Source organism: Eptesicus fuscus, chromosome 10 (assembly GCF_027574615.1).
Source record: "Eptesicus fuscus isolate TK198812 chromosome 10, DD_ASM_mEF_20220401, whole genome shotgun sequence".
Lineage (NCBI taxonomy): Eukaryota > Metazoa > Chordata > Mammalia > Chiroptera > Vespertilionidae > Eptesicus > Eptesicus fuscus.
The window spans coordinates 78593672-78610384 of NC_072482.1; the positions used below are offsets into that span (position 1 = coordinate 78593672).

Here is a 16713-nt window from a genome sequence, read left to right on the forward strand (position 1 = left end):
AAGGGGCACAATTCAGAATCCAAGAATGGAAAGAATTTTCCATATTTTATTCCTTAACTTCCATACGAGTGTGCTGAATAAAAAGAATTAAATGTACTTACAGATATATATATATATATATATACACACATATATATGTATACATATACACATATATATGTATATGTACATATATATGTATACATATATGTACACACACACATATATATATATGCTATATACACATGTACACATTATCAATCTAATGGCAAACTTGGGAAACAGAAGTAGAGCTATTGAATATGCATGGTTTGTCTCTATAACTTGACTTATTTTCAAACTAGATCATAATACTCATTGAAATAAAAGATAGTTATTGTTGTACTCACATACACACAATCTCCACCCAATAGATTGGCCATTTAGTTTTTCTAGTGTGATTATATAAAACTAGTATTTTTCTTTTTTTCTTACCATTTGCTACAGTATGGATGGACCTAGAGGGTAATATGTTGAGTGAAATAAGTCAGTCAGAAAAAGACAAATACCATATGATTTCACTTATATATGAAATCTAAAGAACAATATAAATGAACAAACAAAACAGAAAATTAGTTCTTTTCAATATTTTATCCAGTGGAGTGGTGGCAGTGCAATTAGTGTTGTCTCCCCATGTATTGTGCCAACTTCCTAAGAGGATAAATCTTGGGTGGTTCCTGTTGAACTGGAGGATTCCAAAGGGATTGAGTTGTACACAACATGCCGGGGTTCTTGTTCCCGCATTACGAAGGGTTCAGCAATCTGGAGAAAGGCTGTGCATAGATTAAGTAAGAGTCCAAAGACGAAAGATAATTTTGAAAGGCATAGGGGGTCAGAGGAGCTTCAGCTAAAGGAGCAAAAGATCCAAGTTCTTAGTTCTTAGTTCTCCTTGTCTCAGGACCCCTGCTTTTTATTAACACAATTTGTCCTAAGGCAAGGGGGAGATAATACACTTCAAAGGGTAGGGTTTACATAAGCATTGTCAGATTGGGGAATAGCCTACAGCTGTTCAGGTGTTTGGCCAACAGGAGGCAATAACATGTAGATCAAGATGCCCTGAGCTGCCTGGCAGCAAACAATCATCCTATTCAGGTTTGGGGGAAGTGCCCTTTAGCCACACCAACAGGTAATTACATATGTGACTCAGCCCTTGTGGAGCCCCCAAGTTTCATCAACCTTTTGATAAAACTCTTGTAATTATGACATGCTGGAATTGGCTTCAGGCAACAACATACTGAATATGTTAAAAGTAGAGCAAGCGAAGCACAGGTTCTGTTATGAGCACTGGACTAGGCCTCACTCCCAGGGAGCTCCCCTTGACCTTTTTAGAGAGAAAGGCTGGCCCGTGGCTGTTACAAACAGGGTGAGGCACAGGATTTGCACAGCCCATCCACATTCGCTGAGGGTGCACCCGGGCCAAAATCGGAAGCAGACACTGGGAGCTGTTACAAAGTTGTTAGCAGGCAGAAGAAAGAGCCCTTCTCTAAAGGAACTCACCATGTAGGCAGAGACACAGGGCAGCCGCAGATTAAAGGACTCGCCTAAAGCATATCAATAAAAGAGCATTGACAGTGTTATTAATATGCATTACGAAACTCAAAGGTAAAAACATTTCCAGAAGAAAAATATTAAGCCCTGGTCTTATTGAAAACCTTTTCTTTTTTTTTTACCTTTACCAAAACCATGATTTTATGTATGGCTATGATTAGCAGAACGTGCTTTGTGTAGAAGTTAAGATGCTATAGTGGGAAAAGGACCACAGAATACACATGATCATACACCCATCTATAAGAGGTGCCAATCAAAAGATGAAGGGATGAAATGTGGTTAGTGACAGGTTGGTTCTGGATTGAAGCCTTGGGCACAGACTCAGAGCTCCGGGACTGCATGCTGGCAGTTCTTAGAAACATTGCCCGGACTGTATAGAGGCTATCATTTCAGAGCATGGGAATCTTTCTGTTTTCCAACATAATGTCAGAATTTTCATATCCCTTTGCCATGACGTAAAAGGGTTTAATGATTTCTTTTTTTCCAGAAGTCTGCAGTCCTTGGGAATGAAACACAGAAGACAGACCATGCTATACCATGAATGGCAGCACCGTCCTTTGAAGACAATCTCCAGCCCTCCTAACTGGAAACCCATGTTTCTGAGTTAAGTATGACACAGTAATTACTCATGCAGCCCGGGAGAATTCCAAGTCCCTGCCTATTTGCAGCACTGTCTAAAAACAATCAACTCGTCTTTCAAATTTGACCAAACCACAAATGGTCTGAGAACTCAGTTGTCTAATAAGGATGTTCATTTTGGCACTCAGCAGCTTACTCATGGCTCACAGATGGCTTCTGTCTCATTGTGTATAATCCAATCATCCTGCGCTATTGAATCTCGCACTTAGTCTTCAAGAGTAATTGAAAAGCTCACGGTGACAATTGCCTCTTCTTCCAGATGTCGTCCACATAGGAGCGTGGCTTTCACCACCTCGTTGACATAGGATGTGACATGGCTCTCCAGGTCAGAGTTGCTCCAAGCAAGGTAAAGAAAGATAACTTCTCTGCATTCTCTTTCTGTTACTGCCTGGCACTGGTGTAAGCAAATTATGTTCTATAAATGGCCTTTCTTTCCGTAGCAACTTGTTTCACTTTTGGCTGGGTACCCTGCAGAAAACATTTTGCAACACTCTTGCTCATATGGTAATGGTGGCCATACTGAGGCACCCATGCCCAAGAAAGGATTCTAAAACATTTAAAGAAGAAAAGCCACAAGATGTTTTCATGAAATAGTGGCTGTTTTGAAGGTACAGGCCGACTTTCTAGTATTAACACCTGCACTTCTGCTCTTCTTCTCTGAAATCATGACAGTTTGTCCTCAATCTTTTTTTTGGCAGGATGTGGCTTTTATTTTTCCAACTTCTAAAGGATGCATAAGATTTTAGAGGCAAAGTATTGAAACATTTTAAGCTGTAGGTATGTTAGTTTTCTTTTTCCTTGAGGCCAGTGGTTAATAGTTGTATTTTATTTCAGTATAAAAATACTCTTTCTTTAAAAGAAAAAAATCAAAGCACCAAAAACAAGGAAATATTCAAAGCCTGGAAGCAGCTGGGTAAATTCACACGGGCTTTGGGCTTCCAAAGATCTGGCCTTCAGGGAATGACACTCTTCAGATTTTTACTTAAAAATTAATTTAGGATTTCAAATTAGCACTGTATTCGTTTTAGTAAAATATCAGCACTATGTGTATATCCTCGTTTTTTCTGTTCACTGCCATCATCACAACATGGTAAGAAATGTTAAGTACAGCAACAGCTAAGGGAAAAATTTATAAATCAGTAAAAATATTTCAGGGAGAGTATTTTTTAAAAACTTGTTTTAAGAGGATTTTAAACTGTTCCTAATTTATAGTTCTGGGATTGAACTAGCAATGATAATAATTGCTGGAGAGATAATAATTAAAAGATAATATCCTTTCCCTTAAGTAGCTTACATAAAGAATGGGGACTGGGGCCGAAACCGGTTTGGCTCAGTGGATAGAGCGTCGGCCTGCGGACTCAAGGGTCCCGGGTTCGATTCCGGTCAAGGGCATGTACCTTGGTTGCAGGCACATCCCCAGTAGGGGGTGTGCAAGAGGCAGCTGATCGATGTTTCTCTCTCATCGATGTTTCTAGCTCTCTATCCCTCTCTCTTCCTCTCTGTAAAAAATCAATAAAATATATTAAAAAAAAAAAAAGAATGGGGACTGGGGAATCTATATTTACTTTGGACTTACACACACACACACATTTCTTCTGGTGTAAATGCCCAGGTAATTGCTGCCGTTTTTCACATTTTTAGAATCCCAGAGTTTTATATGTGAAATCACAACCTTAGAACATTAGATCAATAGTGAGTATGTTCAAAATAGGTGAGTTGTTGAAAATCTGAATTCTCTTGCTACATCCCTGTAAGTTATGAGTTAACTTTTCTGAAGTCCTGTTCAGTGTCACTATCATCAGCACGGGAATCACTGATATGCTCATAAATCAATAGTAATAGCAAAAGTGACCTTTTCTCTAAAGAGAGTTCCAAGACCCAACAAATATTTATTGAGTGCATACAATGTGCCAGGCATTGGGCTAATTAAATCTCCCCTATCCCTACATTTTAAATGAGAGAAAAGCTGACTCAAGGGAAAGAGTCATGGCCAACGGCCATTTAATTAATTTGCTGTCTGGGGAAATTGCACAGGAACTGGGAAGAAAGCCCAGGTACGAGGACTGCTACGCTGTGCAGAATACAATGCATTTGTTGTTCAGAACTCCAGTGGAGTACGCACTTTATAAATACAGTAAACTAATGTAAGATAACAACTGTAAAACAAATGTTCATGTAAAAATGTCAGAGGCACAACACATTCCTGCATTTCCTAGTGACTGTTGACCTGACGTGGAGATTTTCATCCATACAGAAACGAACAGAGGAAACTACTATTAGCAGGCTGGATCCTGTGCTGTGATACCACAGGTGAGAGAGCCTCTTTCATGATTACATTAGGCTTTGGTGAAAGAACCAGGCAGCAGGCTTTCACATGGGGAAAAATAGAGGGCTAGGCAGATATAGCACTTGTGCTGGGAATTTTACACATGTGCTGAAAACAAAACTCCCATGAGATTTCACAGATGGGTCAAACAAAATGCAAAGTCTAAGTGGCCAACGTCACACCTTGCCAATGAGGAACTGGAAAAGAAATCCTAGTGTAACTGACCCTAGGGACCACATTTATAATGAATTGACCAGGATTCTCACTGAAGTGGGTTTTCATTAGTTTTCTTCTCTTTAGTCATTATTATTAGAAATATATTTATTGAACACCTAGCAAGAGCTAAGCATCATTTTTGTGGCTGAAGAATTAAACGCGATTAAATCACTATCTCTGTCCTTGAAAGTCTAGAGAAGTGGGCAATTCCATAAATAAATACACTACAACACAGGTGGTCAAATCTAGAAGACATGTGCACAGCGCTATGAATGCAAAGAAGTAGGGAGGGATGGATTCTGTCCTTGAGTAGGGGGTGGAGTGTGACCATGATATTGAGCTAGACTTTGAAGAAGAGGCAGTGTTCCCTCTGTAGAAAAGAGTAACGCTGCTCTAGTTAATGGGAGCACTGAGAGCTTCCAGGTTTCATAGACTTAATGGAGGAGGTTATTATAAAAAGAACCAGGCCCAGGTTTCACAGGGGAATTCACCTAAATCTGCAAAGGTCATATACTCCCAAGACTACTTAAATTATTTCTGAGTATAGAAAAAGAAGAAAAGCCACAAGATGTTTTTATGAAACAAGCATTAAATTATCATCTAAACTTTGGTTACATCAATAGCAAAAAAAGAATTTTAAGAATAAAATTAACAGGAAGTATCTAAAGAAAAATTGAAATATTTTTTGAAAGATACAAAAGTACATTTGAATATATTTGGAAATTATTTTGGGATAGCATGAGTAACCATTACAAAGCTATATTTATTTCTATTTTAATAATAAATTTAGCATGACCCCAATAAAAATAACAAATTTGCTCTATGAAGCTATTCAACTAGATGTTGAAGTTTATATGGCAAAATATAGCTAAAAATAGCTAAGAGAAGACTAAAAAAAGAACAATGAGAAGTGAGCATATTAAAACTTATTATAAAGCATCCATAATTAAAACAGTGTGATATTGATTCACGAATAGATAGAAAGACAGAGAGAACAATGGAAGAAAATAGAAAGCTCACAAATAGACAAAATGCAAATGGAAATGTAGTGATGACATTTTTAGAATGTCAGGATGTGACAGAGAGCAAGGAAGTACAAAGAAAATGATGGGAATATATAAAATAAACACAGAAGTTATCTTGTAGTTGCTCAGACTAGTCAAATTTGGGACAATTTCAGCATCAAAATTATAATATTAATGCATTATATCATATAAAGAATATAAAGTCCAAGGGTTACTGAAAATAGACAAATAAACAATAAATGCATACTTTTAAGAGTAAGAAGGAAAATCTCTTTATGGAAAAATGTGTACTAATATATGGAAGAAAAATATAAAATAAAACAATTACCATTTTACACACCAATGTAATAATTGATTTAGACAAGGTACATATATCAACAGATACTAAAACCAAGGGGTAAAAAGTTTTGGGGAAAGAAGATATCCGCATAGTCTCAAATGCTGCCTCACAGATTACTTATGATTTACAAAGAATAAGCAGTACAATTAAAATAGAGATCTGAAAAAAATAAAATAAAAAATAAATAAAATAAAATAAAATAAAATAAAATAGAGATCTGACAGATGTCACCTTTACTAAGTGATCAAACTGACCATCACCAATAATGAGACAAAATGATATTATGTATCCCCTCATGAGATACCATGGGAAATACACAATATTACCTTTGTAGAATTCCTCCCTAAAGAATCTAATCAAGAGAACCATCAGACAAAGTATGACATGATCCTGGCCGGCATGGCTCAGTGGTTGAGCGGTGGACCATGAGAGGTCATAGTTTGATTCCTAGTCAGGGCATATGCCTGGGCTGTGGGCTCGATCTCCAGCGTGGGGCATCCAAGAGGCAGCCAAACAATGATTCTCTCTCATCATTGATGTTTCTATCGCTCTTTCCCTCTCCCTTCCTCTCTGAAATCAATAAAAAAATTATTAAAAAAACACAAAGTATGACACTAAAGAGATATGACAACCAAATGTAACACGTGAAAAGTTAATTGATTCTTGTATTCTCAGATTTTGACTATATATATGTATATATATATATATTAGTATACAGACTACATATTATTTATCTCATACAAGCTTGCAACTAGTACTAAATAAATTCTAGAGCTCTAGTGGACAGTATAGTGAACAACATAGACAACAATATTGTGTTATAATCATCACATTTGCTAAGAGACTACATCTTAATTATTCCAACCACAGAAAAAATGATAATGATTAGAGGTGCTAACCTCACTACCATGGCAATCATATTACAATATATAAATGTATTAAATAAAAATGTATACCCTAAATTTATACAATGTTGTATATTTCAATGAAAAATGATAAAATGAATTTTAAAATAAAGAATGAGGATAGAAGGAAACTCAGGATCATGAGGGAGGGGAGATGGTGGGACAAGGAGTGGAAGATAATGGAGGGCAAAGCAGGGATGAGAATGATGGGCAAAGAGAGAAGAGATTTGGTGGGCAAAGACAAGTCTACAGTCAAAGAGTAGGAGGGGCTAAGGATGTAGTAAGGAAAGGGACAGTGGGGTGTGGGATTCTGAAGGTCTCAGAACCCTGTAGTCCTGGTTTCCTATGCCCTCTTAGGCCCAAGAGTCTACCCATTTTTTAGGCAGTTGAAAGAAGTACGTTCTTGGTAAATCTGTAAATTTGGTCCCTTTAGCCATGGTTGTTGTGTGTTCTGTAATACCTCTCTTCTCTTCTAGCCTTTAGTAGAGGGCTCCTTCTGTACCCAGGCCAAGCAAAAGACTTGGTAAATTGGTCATTCAGAGAAAATGAATAATCCCAAAGTGTTAAAGTGTTGGCTAAACAAGATGATTTTTAAAAAGATTCATAAGGTAAAAGAATAAACTGAAAAATTCCCATGTGACATGCTAACGTTTTTGTTATATTCACAAGAATATATTTTTAAAGATTAATAGTAACTGACAGCTGTCAGAGGGGAGGGCACAGTGGGTTCTGGATGAAAGAAGGTGAAGGAATTGGCCAAAGAACAAATGAGTAACCCATAGACAACAGGAGGTAAGAGTGGGGTGGGGGAAGGTAGAAATAGGAGGGGAAAGTGGGGAGACCTGTAATGGTGTAAACAATGAAAATAAAATAAAAAGATTAATAGTAAAGTTCAGCACATTTTCATGTGTTTATTGGCTTTTTAAATGTTTAGTCATATAAATTGCCTATTTATATACTTTGTCCATTTTCTATTGATTTGTTTGTCTTTTTTTATTTGTAAAAATAAATATTATGCATTACAAATATCAATCCTTTGCCTGTGACATATGTTGCAAATATTTTATCCCATTCTATTTCTTGGCATTTAAGCTTTTAATGCATTTGAAGTTTATGTTGGTATCTGGTACAAGACTGGAATCTAAAGGGATTTTTCTATTTAGAAGTCAAAATTTTTTCATAATGCTATTTGCTGACTAACTCACCTGATTCCTATTTATCTGCAATGATTTTTTTCTTAAGCCTCATTATGTGGTAGGGTGCATTTTGGGGTCATGTATTATGTTTTAGCCAATTGTTCTGTGAATTCTTACACACAGGCTTAATTATTGTTGTGTTATTATGTAGTTTTTGGTTCATACTTTTGGAAATTTCTTAGCCATCTTCATATTTTTACTCTTTTGACAGCTGAGATTTAGAAACATTTTATCAAGTGAAAATATAAATATTGGCATTTAGGAAGTTTGTTGGGGGAGATGGAGGGTATGTGGTATGAATTTATATACTGCATTAATCCTTGATGTGGATGTGCAATATGTCAGCCTCTCCAGTCAGCACACTTCCATTGTGCACTTTGAAGTCCATCCCACCCTGTGGGTCTCCAGGCAAAGCAAGGCTGGCCAACACTATCTAGTAGTCATTCATCGTCTTTTGTTTGTCAGACTTGTTACCAACAACCAAGTGAAGAAGCCCAGCCTCTTAGAGCTCACGCCTGTCTTCTCTGTAGGTTGTTTTGCAAAACCTTCTTATAAGTGTCATCCTCTTCTACACTGTGTACTGCGTGGTTCTGAGCCTGGGCTGCATGGCGCTCAGGTAAGTAGCACATTGTCTATGAGAGGAATTTGCATTTCATACTTGACTTGTCTTTATGAAATAGAGGGTGCAGTTGGTTTTTTTTTTTTTAATGGTATCTTTCCTTATTTTTTTTAAAGTAAAAATGAGCCAATGTGCCATCTTTGAAAATGATGGCTGCACACAACTACAGACTTAGTTACAGCAGATGTATACTTAATGAACTCAGATCTTAGACCAGAAAGGGATCTCAGAGGTTAATCGTTTCAATTTACAGATAAGAAACTAAAGCCAGAGCGTTCCGTGACTTGCCCAAGAGCACAGTTAACAACTCCATCAGGATTAGAACCCGGTTCTTATTGTTTCCAAGCCCTATACTCTCGCCACAATATTGGGTTCTCCTCCCACATTTGTTGGCGGGGACTTCCAAGATTACAGCCGAGACCTCAGATACAATGAAATACACTCAGTGGACAGTATGGACTTAATTGGACAAAGAAGAAAATGCAGATAAAGAGGTTGTTTGGCTGCCATTCAAGTCAGCTGGTTTTCAATGTGCCACAAAAGCAGGTAAAGCTAATGACTTCCTGTTGTATGTAAAGAGCGATGTACAAAACCTTGATGTGCAAAGTTATGGAGTGCCTCCTCCAGCGTAAACTATTTTCATTTGTAACATCTCCAGGGTGGATGAATTGGATGTCCTGGCACCATTTGATTTCCAAACAAATCCCTCATGGGCCAACACAAATTATAAAGGCAATCAACTTTAATTCTCAGTCTTGGTCAGCGAGTGAACTAATTGCCTCCAAAAATCAAAATAGTTTTTGTTTTATAAAATGTTTTGAAATATCAGGCCTTTCTCTCAGCCATCTGTATCTTATACCTGACTTCAAAAAGGAATGTGGAAAAGCACTATACAATTTTTAAGTGGCTATTTCTAAAAGACAGAATGGGATGGAGTAAGTGGAATAAGTGGATCGTGTTCTTATTTCAATTTTTATTTGTTGGTATTATGGGTAAACCTTTGTGTATTAAGTGCTTTTCAAAAATAAAAGGGAGAATGGCTTAGTGTATTGATGTAGAAAAATGATGTAGTTTGTGAGATATGAAATGGGTCAGCCAGTGAAAGATAGGACCACGACGCAGGCCTACTGGTCAAGGCTGTGTTTTTACACAGCAGAGATTAGTGAAGATCCCCAGGATGCCTGGCACAATTTACAGAGTCCTTTCCTCTCACAAAGCACTAACATTTGTACAAAGATATCAATAAACCTTCAACCTATTAGAGCTTTAATTTGGGGCTCAGGGAGATAAGTGCCATGACTCTTCAAAGTTGTTACTGTGAGAATCCAGACTTGTTTAATCTTGGAGATAAAAATGGATGAGTCATCTCAGAACCTTGGGCGTGTATTTGGGGTCAGGTTTCTTGTCCGTTTAAGCAATTTTGTCATCCAAGGAGACGATGTTTAGGAAGGACATGAAAAGTGTATTGCAGAAAGTACATTTCAAATTGCTTTCATTTTCAATTAAAATCCTCCCAACAACTTTTTGGGGTAGATAAATAGTACTCCATTTCCCAACTTATAGAAAAGGAAACCGACTGAGCCAGAGGTTAGAATCCTGCTAAAGGTCTTATAACTCTTAAGCTGTACAGCAAGACTAGAACACTGGTATCTTGACTTCAAAATTTGTACTACTTCCTTTTCAGTGGTTCTCAACCTTTCTAATGCCCCGACCCTTTAATACAGTTCCTCATGTTGTGGTGACCCCCAACCATAAAATTATTTTCGTTGCTACTTCATAACTGTAATTTTGCTATTGTTATGAATCGTAATGTAAATATCTGTGTTTTCCGATGGTCTACAATTCATAACAGTAGCAAAATTACAGTTATGAAGTAGCAACGAAAATAATTTTATGGTTGGGGGTCACCACAACATGAGGAACTGTATTAAAGGGTCGCGGCATTAGAAAGGTTGAGAACCACAGCTTTAGATCATACTTTTTCTCATATCATAAACAAAGATATTTTCTATCAATATATGCAAATAAAAGTTTGTTCAAGACTAAAATCACTACTTTTGAGCAGCTGCGAGTTAACCTATAAAATCTGTAAATGCTGATAAAAAGCCATCTCTATTTCTCTCTTTTTAAAAAACTTCTCTTGGACTGTGGGTGTAGTGGTTGGAGCCTCATGGGGGAGGTGAGGGTGGTTGGTGTCAACAGGGGGCAAAGAGGGGACGGAAACCAAGACCCTGGACCACCTCCCGCCACCCTCCAGCAGGTCCAGGTCCATCATGGCTTTTGGGAGGAGCTGTACGTGGCCCTCCTCCCCCATCACCCTACCCTCAGGACCAGCCATGTTCCCCGCCCACCGAGCTGCAGGTGGCAGAGTCGTGTGGGTGTTTGTGTACAAGAGAGAAACAAAGACAAGGCCAGCAAGGCCGCCAAGGTGAACAGTTATCCACGGTGTTTCTAGGCCAGCACTGAACCAAGTAGCATTCCTGACTTACCGTTCTGCCCTGAGCCCGAGAAGAATACTAGGTGTACCGGTTAATGATGCGGATTTTTTTCAATAGATGGAGTTACACATGTTGATATATATGTGATTTGATATGCATGCTATTTTGTTGTATCGACAGCAAGCTTCAAAACTTCATATGTCAAATTTGCTGAAGGTGTTAACATCATAGGTATTTTTACACTTAAAAATGTCGTATTTCATGCCAAAAAAAAAAAAAAAGAACATTTGTGGGAAGTTATAATTCATTACTTTATTTTGAAGAAAAGTGCTGCTGAATACTTCGGGAAGCTTATGGTGAACATGCTCCATCTCAAGATACTTGTGAACGCTGGTTTAAACACTTTAAAAGTGATGATTTCGATGTGAAAGACAAAGAACGTCCAGGTCAACCGAAAAAGTTTGAAGACCAACAATTACAAGCATTATTGGATGAAGATGCGTGCCAAACTCAAAAACAACTTGCAGAAAGATTAAACGTTGCTCAGCAAACAATTTCTGATCGTTTACAAGCAATGGGAAAGATTTTAAAGGAAGGAAAATGGGTGCCACATCAACTGAACGAAAGACAAATGGAAAACTGAAAAGTCATCAGTAAAATGTTGCTTCCACGGCAGGAAAGAAAGTCTTTTTTTGCATCGAATTGTGACTGGCGATGAAAAGCGGATTGATTTCGAGAACCCCAAACGCACAAAATCATGGGTTGATCCAGGTCAACCATCAACATCGACTGCAAGGCCATATCGCTTGGGAAAGAAGACAATGCTCTGCATTTGGTGGGATCAGGAAGGTGTGGTGTATTAGGAGCTTCTAAAACCAGGTGAAACCGTTAATACTGATCGCTACCGACAACAAATAATCAATTTGAACCATGCTTTGATTGTGAAACGACCAGAATGTTCCAGAAGACACAGCAAAGTAATTTTGCTTCATGATAACGCACCATCACACACTTCAAAACCAGTTAAAGACACGTGAAAAGATCTTGCCTGGGAAGTATTAACCCACCCGCAGTATTCACCAGACCTTACTCCTTCAGATTACCACTTGTTCCGATCGATGGCACACGCACTTTCTGAGCAGCACTTCAAAACGTACGAAGAAGTGGAAAATTGGGCCTCTGAATGGTTTGCCTCCAAACAAGAAAAGTTCTATTGGGACGGTACCCACAAATTACCTGAAAGATGGGGGAAATGTGTAGCTAGCGATGGACGTTACTTTGAATACAGCACTTTTGATGTTTCTCTTGAAATGGTCGTGTTTTCTTTGATTACAAAATCTGCTATTATTAACCGGTACTCCTAGGAAAAGAAGGCGCACAGAACCAACGGAAAATCATTAGAGCCTAAACCAGAAAAGCAGAAGGAAGCATTTGCCCTGGAGGCAGCAGTGAAGGAAACTCACCCCTCACCTGGGAGCTGCGGCCCTGCTCGCTGAGGTTCCTGCCTCGCACCTGCGGGCAGATGGCGCTGCTGGGCTCACTGGGCGGGCGCGGCCTCTGGAAGGGGCCTTGCAAACGCTGTCCTCCACCGAGGTCTGTGCTGGGATCTCCCACATCCTGCTGCTCTGATCCTCCTTCACCTCAGAGGACACCTAACGCCTGCCTGCCACGCCTGCTTGTCGTGGGTGCCTGGGAGCGAACACGGGCACTGGGAGCTGGGAGGGATGGAGACAGGCTGCCCGGGTCCCGGGCCACCCCCGGGGTTCCGCGGAGCAGGCAGCCCGTGGAGACCCGCCTGGTCCCTCCTGAAGGGACGGCTCCAGAATTCACATCTCCGCCCGAGTCGCCCGCACATGCACGGGACGCGATGGCTTTGGGACGCAGGTGGGAAGGCGGCTCCCAGACCCGCATGGACAGGAGGCCGCTCCCCGCAGCTCCGCAGGCCTCGCGCCCTGCTCGGCTGAGCCCACCCCACAGTGTCGGCCCGCGCTCTGCACCTGGCTGTCCCAAGGCTTCTTCGGGAGGGACTTTCTAGGAGTGTGAATTTCTTGGAAAGTTGAACATGGAAGAGGAAAAGGCGGAATTCTTTCAGTTTCTGCTGGACAGAGGCAGTGCCTGTGGGAGGAACGGATAGCTTCAGGTCGGTGCCTCTGCGGCTGAATGAGCTAGTGTTCGCGGAGCCAGTGGCTGTGAAGAGCTTCCTTCCTCAGCTGCTTGGCCCCCCAAAAGACGGAGGGCCCGGAGAGACCCCTCGCCTGCTGTCACGCGCCCTGTTCTGCCCCGGGGGGGGCCCGGGCTGCTGCAGCTGTTCGAGGTGCCAGAGGAGCATGTGCACACAGTAGGGCAGTCTCACCTGGAGGCCTACTGGGAGCACCGCACTCCCCAGCAGCTGAGGACAGTCCTCCCGCCACAGGTGTTCCTGGGCCTGCGCCACTCCAGCAGCTCCATCGTGGCCATGACGGCTTCGCAGCCCGGCCTGCTGGTCTCCCTACTTGGGCCAGCGATGGCTGTGGGAGGACAGAGAACCAAGGCCTTCAAACGCACCGCCCCAAGTTTTACAAAAACTGTGGACCTTTCCCCAGAAGGAGAAACGCTGTGGGTGTGTAAGGTACTTCAAGAAACCTTTGTTTGATTCCCCCACGCACCTCATCGACAGCCAGCACAGGCAGACCTCACCGGCCTTGGAGAACCCCTCTGGCGTATTCCCTAAAGGCTCTTTTCTGGAGACAGGCCCATCGGCGGCAAGAAGCACCAACAGCAAGATTCCTACACCACTCTTTCCCCGACAGGTGGAAATAGTGATCGATTTCCTCAGCCTAGGACAGTTCCCATGAAGGGACTTTCTGACGTGAAAAATATCTCAGGAGACAGTGAAAACCTCCTGCCAAGTCCCCACGCATCTGAGGAGGGGTCCGGCTGGAGCGATCCTGGGGAGCCTGAAAGTAGAACTGTCAGGACCCAGGCGAGGCCTCCAGGTCCCGGCTCACAGACTTGAAGGTAGTGGAGACGTGGGATGACCTTAAGCACAGCAGCCTCAGCAACGCAGTGAGCCCAGGAGGTGGAATCACTGTTACCTCGGGGGAGCACAAGGCCATTCCCACTTCTCTTCTGCGCACAGAGGAGGCCAAGACTTTGGCATCAAGCCGATCCCAAAAGACCAGTCCTATCCCAGGCCAGGCCCAGCCCCGGCCCCGAAAGTATCACCACGAGAAAGGCGCCCTAAGTGTCCATCAGAACTTGGTTTAGGAGAGGAGTTCACCATTCAAGTGAAAAAGAAGCTAGCGCAGCACCCTGAGTTGGACTGGTTTGCTGACATGAACCTGAAAGTGAGCCCTCAGGTGCTGTTCTTGTTCTCCCTGTACTGAGGACAGAAATAGTGATCCCCAACAAGGAGAGTCTCTCTCACCGGGGATGCAGTTTTCCTCAAAATTTGCTGCAGCAGAAATGACTGAGGCGGAGTCTGAAGGCTGGGGAGATGCTGGGGAGCTGAACTGGTGACAATGCTGTGAGTTAAACTCTAGGAAAAAGGATCCTTTTTTAAAAAAAAAATCAAACTAATACCTCAAAAGCAGGCTCTGCAGATAAGAAAACCCCAAAGCATCCTGTTTTTCTCATACCAGGAGCTTTTCCAGTCTGTGCCAAGGAAGCAAGAGACCTTGGGTGTGGCCCTCAGCTGGGGGTAGAGCCTGTGCCTCTGACTAAGGCCAGGTAATTCTGGAAGTAAAGAAAGTAAATACAAGAACTTCGAACTGAACAACAACAAAAACAACAAAACAAAACTCTATTGTTGAAAGTACTATAGGTGTCCCTCTCTTTCCTCCCACTAACCCCCTCCACCCACCACCCCCCCCCCCGCCCCAGGCCTTCACATGACTATTGTCTGTGTCCTTGGGTTATGCATATATTCATATACGTTCTTTGGTTAATCTGTTCCCTAATTCTCTGTAATAATGTGGGAGCTCTGTGAGCCACTGGTGGAGGTAGGAGTGGGAATGTGATGGGAAGAGGTGGTGTCAATGAGTTCACTTGCTTCCACAGGCTCAGTTTTAGGGGGGCAGAACATGCTGAAAAGAACTGCATTTCCATACAATAGAAAAGGAACTAGTATGACTTGTCCATTCAACTTTTGAAACCTGTTCCGTTAAATTAAATGGAATTAAAGAGGAGTATGTATGAGGCCTTTACAAACAAAGGCACCTGGGACTTGCTCTTGGTGAGTGTCTTGCTCAACCAGTAGGCAATCACTGGCTTGCTGGTTAATAAATTACTTCTGCATAATAGAGCATAATGTGGTTATTTTACTTTTTGCTTTTAAAAACTAATGTAGTTTACTTGTCCAGATTTATCAGTTCCTGAATTATATGAATATACCAATCATTTGCTGTTTTAAAAGGAAAGAGAGGTAATATTTATGGAAAGTGATATCATTACTAAGGGATCTTGGTAGCATATCACATCTATTTGTCACTTTAAAGTTTGATGGCTCTCTTCTTTAAAATCACTATAGTCTTCAAGTTCCATATCAAAGACAAAGGCGAAAGCTTGACCTTTCACATTTCAAGACTCTTAGAGATTTGTGGTCCTGACCTGTATGTGGTCCTGGCTCTTTATACACGTTCAGGGAAACCACTCTGAGACAACTGGTGGATTTAGGAGAGCGCCTCTATCCACAGGAGTCATTTATGAGGCTTTCTTTCATCCATGGTTATCGGTTATGTTTCCCAGGTGACTATCTCAATGTACCATTTTATTACAAAGACTCAAAAGAACTTATTTTCAAGTTAGGTAATGGATGGCACCAAAGAAATGTTATAGTCCACTAAACTTTAACATTTTTTTTTTTATTTCTGAAAACTCAGAATTGAATTTTTCATTAGTTTTTAATACATCTTAAAAATGAGACTTGCAATCCAATTACAGATCAGCATGCATTCGTTACATAGTAACTTTTCTTTATTGCATTTTACCTTCTGAAATGCTAAGTATGAAGAATGTGAAACAGGAATTATATAGTTATTTTTCTATAAGTCTAAAGGTTTATTAAGAGATAAAAAATATTAAATTTTCCAAATTTGAGGATTGTTAAGAGAAGGAATATTAAGAAAATTTCTACCAAGATTGTTTTACAGAATAACTTGTAATGGTCCTGCTACCAATTGCATTTCAGAATTATTATTATTAACTAGCGTTCCCGTTGCAGGAAAAATCCTGCAATAGGATTTCCTGCTGCACTCTACCCCACCTCGGCTCCTCCCTTGCCGCCCGCCCCGCCTTCTCCGCCAGCCCGCCTGCTTTTCCCTTCGCCCCCGGCCCTGCCTTCGCTCCTCCCTTCTCCTCTTCCCCCCCCACCCCCCCCCCCCCCAGCTTGCTTGCTTCTTCGAAGCTTTACTCCCTTCTGCAGCTCTTGGCTTCTTTCCACGCTGTCTTGATATGCAAATTAGCC

General features: G+C 41.0%; 1 protein-coding gene and 1 pseudogene across 1 annotated transcript in view; both read left to right on the top strand.

Moving 5' to 3' along the window:
• The first annotated feature begins 2518 nt into the window (after positions 1-2518).
• Positions 2519-16713, top strand: part of TMEM244 (transmembrane protein 244) — a 45454-nt gene continuing 31259 nt past the window's right edge. Inside the window, 3 exon segments of the mRNA XM_054722682.1 lie at positions 2519-2551; positions 8744-8829; positions 9491-9564. Of these exon segments, the coding sequence (XP_054578657.1) occupies positions 2519-2551; positions 8744-8829; positions 9491-9564 (193 nt within the window).
• Positions 11003-14768, top strand: LOC129150524 (protein-associating with the carboxyl-terminal domain of ezrin-like; annotated as a pseudogene).